General features: G+C 44.5%; 1 protein-coding gene across 1 annotated transcript; it reads left to right on the top strand.

The window, feature by feature from the left end:
* Positions 1-2,391: 2,391 nt before the first annotated feature.
* LOC136490995 (auxin-induced protein 15A-like) lies at positions 2,392-3,002 on the top strand. The gene has a single exon (XM_066487205.1). It carries the CDS (start codon positions 2,503-2,505, stop codon positions 2,893-2,895), a length of 393 nt encoding a protein of 130 aa, XP_066343302.1. The 5' UTR covers positions 2,392-2,502; the 3' UTR covers positions 2,896-3,002.
* The last annotated feature ends 1,115 nt before the right edge of the window (positions 3,003-4,117 follow it).

Below are 4,117 nucleotides of genomic sequence, written 5' to 3'. Positions count from 1 at the left end.
ATAAGGTGGCCAGTAGTGCTCGATCTTAATTATATTAATTACCTACGTGGAGACAAAACGTAATATTGACAAAATAAATTGAGACGGATATTTGCTACGAAATCGAGAATGTTACGGCCTGACGCTTAGGGGAGAAGACAAAAAAAAATCGTGGCGGCTGGCTACCCAATCATAGTTTCATCCGTACTGCTGCTAATAATGCCAGTACTTTCGTACCCTGTGGCCATGAAAAAAAAACATTATTTCACTCCGATCTTAGCAAAGCATGCATTGGTCCTCTTGCAGACACCCTGTCACAATGCAAGCCAAGTCACATGTTCAATAAACTAAGTTGTGTTTATTTATACCCTGATGATGAGTGATTTCTTCAACCGATCTTGCGTGTGAATCCTATATATGATTAATTCCTGAACAGCTAACTGACTCGATCAGAAAAGAAAAAAGATGCATGGAAATGGAATCTCCAGCTTAGATCACTTGGTGCATCATCCACATATATTGATAATTAATCTTTATTATTGTTCTCTTGCTGAGCTTGCATTGCTTTTGCCGAGTCTGATTTGATCATCAACTCCGTCCACACGTACCATCAGCAATAATAGTACATGTGGATAGTCTCGTGTGATGATTCCAGAGTGAACTAATCTTCTTGCATGTGATGACCGATAACGTTGACAGTTTGAGCCAATATGTTTATTTCACGTACGGTAACAAGTCATAGATATTGGGGGATAACCCACCGGTTGGGCACCCCTAATCGCTCGCCGCTATTCGCTCCTAAGACAATTAGCTTTTCGGTTCAGGAGCGAAAGGCATTTCCCTCGAGGGACCATTGTCCCTCAAGGTTGCTTCGCTTAAGAGCAGCCAGGATAGAAAGTTGTGAAGGGCTGACAGTCAACTCGCCACTTTTACACCACAAGTGACCATGTTTCGTTTCAGGGGGTTGTCTCATGATTTCACAAATTAGAAAGCGAATAGGCGGAATCGAATGGAGCAAAATAAGGACTCGAAGGCGGCGTGGTCCCCGACTGAACGGTGCGGCGCTGGTGGCACCCGAGGGAGGTCACGCCTGGGAGAGGCCCAAGCGTGGAAAGACGAGGAGTACCCTCGGGCGGGGGGATATGCCGTTATGGGGAGCAGTTAGAAGGCCATTTTGAGCATTGTAAAACCTATGGACCTATATAAATAGAGCCCCCAAAGGGTCATGTAAAAAGAGAGATGAATGGAACCCTAATTTTCCTCCGTGTTTCGTTGTTGTCATATCGCCATCTTGGGTTTGCCTTCCCTTTCCCACACTTTCGGTTACCAGAGTAGCAACCTGGTGTTCGAATACTAAGGCCTAGAACAACAATAGAGGAAAAATTTGGATATTTATTTGGTTATAACAAGTCCATGATCAATCGATAACATCACAATATGAGCTATTTTTGTCACGGGTGTTCCTATATATGAGCTTTGTAAAATTCAGTATATAGTCCGTGTCCATTAATTTAATCTCGATCCTAACTACCAATATAGAGGACGAAGACAAACTAAGCTTGGCAGCATTGCTCTTGAGATCTAAGACAAGCTTTGTGGATGTAATAGCATACGTACTCCCTGTCTCTTTTTATACGTCGTTCTCACTTTCCGAGGAGTCCAACGAACTCAACTTTGACGAAATATATACAAAAAAAAATTAATGTTTATGGCATACAATTAGTATCATTAGATAGATTGTTGAATCTATTTTTATAGTAAATTTAGTTGGAGTTACAAATGTTACTAATATTTTGTATAAACCTAATCAAAATTGAAAAAGTTCGACCCCACATGTTCCTCATAGTGACAAATATAAAGTGGCAGAGGGAGTATAATTTTAGGGGGTTTTTCGAGCGCGGGAGTATAGTTTTGGGTTAATCTAGGCATGTACTTAACAAGTATGAAAAAATAACTCCGTACACCATGATCATGGATGATGACACAGTTTCGTACCCTCTGTACAGGAAAGGCCATTTTTCCATTCAGACCATTCTGTCCTCTTGCAGCCGCTGCATCATGCCAAGTACGATGTCGATAAATTTTATGCCCTAAGGATTTTGTCTCTCTAATCTTCTTGAGTGTTGTTGCATGCGTTTTGTTAACATGCATTGCATGTTCTAGGTAACATCGATGGATTGATCGGAAAACTAGCCAAGAAACAGTCCAAGCAGAGCCTAGGTGTTATCTTACAGCTATTTGACTCAGTTTCTGAAGAAGAAAAAAAATCAAGTACATTCTAGCTACAGCTGTAGGAGCACATAAAGCCAGCAGCACGCAGCACCAAACAACAGTATAAGAGGAACCCCACCATGCTCACATGCTCTCATCCCATCTCTTCTCCCTCCGCTCTTCTTCTCCTGGTACCTACTATTTGGCTGGCCGGCGCCAAGAACTCTTCTTCTCTGACCAAGAATCCGGCAGCCTACGTACTAAGACACGTTCTTGCATTGCATCGAGCTAGAAGTGTCGTCGTTCGTTGCGATGATGGCCATGAGCTACTTCCGGGCGCCGAGGCGGCTCTACGGGAGGAAGCAGCAGCAGCGGGAGAGCGCAGCCCTGCTGGTGGACGATGACCAAGGCGAGGCGGCGGCAGCGGCGGGCGCGGTGTCCAAGGGCTACTTCGCCGTGTACGAGGGCGCGGAGTCCCGGCGGTTCGTGGTGCCCACGAGCTACCTCAGCCAGCCGGCGTTCCGGGAGCTCATGGAGCGCGCCGCGGAGGAGTCTGGATTCGACCAGGCCGGCGGGCTCCGCATTCCCTGCCGCGAGGAGGACTTCCAGGCCACCACCGCCGCCCTGGAGCAGTCGAGGCGTCGCGGCGGCGGCAGGGCGCGAGGGTCGGCGGCCGGACCAACGCGATGGGTGCGTGCCAGCTAGCGTAGGAGCTCATCATCTTGACACAGAGAGATGAGATCATTCTTCAGATTGCAGAAGATGCAGGCATATGGAAGACAAACTATTATTTGGTTCTTTCGAGAGAGAGAGAGAGAGAGAGAGAGAGAGAGAGAGATATATATATATATATATATATATATATATATATATATATATATATAAATAGCAAAGTTGATGGATCGATACGAGCTGTGTAGATAGACATAGACTTAATGGGATGAGAGTAGTGGTGGGTGTTCCCTACAAATTCTTTGTAAACTGACATGAAGATGAAAAATGAAGATTTGATCAGAATGTCTCATCCATAAATAAATTCCCAGCCTCATCATTGGGAGTAATTAGTTGCTTCTGTTTCATCCATGGATCCGATCCTGAGATGTCAGATGTGTAGTCCTAGTTGCGCTGAGCTTGCTTGCAGAACCTCAAGATTGAAGAATGCTTAGGTGGATGCACATGCACTTCATTCCACTCTGAAATTGTCCCAGTGATGAATGAGAAACATTGGTTAACTTTTCCGTTGCAATTCTTGGAACACAAATGCATGCATTGTCAAAGGTCACTTCTAACAAAGTGGATCTTGTACAGATGCTCGCAGGAAATAAGCCTGACATTGAAGCTTCAAGATTGTGTATCTGACAGAATACATGCATGTGCGAACGGGTTCGCTGGTATTCGGTATTTGTCTCACCTAGTGCTCTAGCCATGTGCAATTGTACGGCGACCTCATGGAGTTACATAAAACAATGGAATTCTTAAGATGTTAAACTAGAGAAGGATAGGATGTCGTTTCATCCAAAGCGCAGAAAACTCCATGTAGGTTATTGTATTAAGATCTACATATAAGAAGGCGACAAGCCAAACTATTATACGGCAGAAATAAGACGAGCTATCTATCTCCCAGCACCCCTTGCTGCGTTGGCCGTGGCTTTCTAGCCAAATTCAAGGTTAAATCGGCGATGGCTTACCTTCAATTCTTTGAGTACTTCATTGCAACTTGATTATGTGTTCTCAAGGAACCTTGCGAGTGCGAGGAAATACACCAAGTTTTATGTTGGTATGATGGTGTTCGTTCAAAGATTTGAGCCACATATGTCATGGTTCTTCGGACCAAGCAGCATGAGTTACAAAAAATCGATGTGGCCCCAAATTTCAGAATCCATAAAACCTTCAGCTCACATCTAACGCTACTTGCCATGACGGTGGT

The sequence above is a fragment of the Miscanthus floridulus genome, chromosome 11 (assembly GCF_019320115.1).
Source record: "Miscanthus floridulus cultivar M001 chromosome 11, ASM1932011v1, whole genome shotgun sequence".
Classification (NCBI taxonomy): domain Eukaryota; kingdom Viridiplantae; phylum Streptophyta; class Magnoliopsida; order Poales; family Poaceae; genus Miscanthus; species Miscanthus floridulus.
Note: the sequence above shows the minus strand (reverse complement) of the source record. Positions and strands in the feature narration are given on the sequence as shown.

Excerpts from the sequence above, each read along its gene's own strand:
- LOC136490995 (XM_066487205.1), top strand. The coding sequence starts at position 2,503 with ATGATGGCCATGAGCTACTTCCGGGCGCCGAGGCGGCTCTACGGGAGG.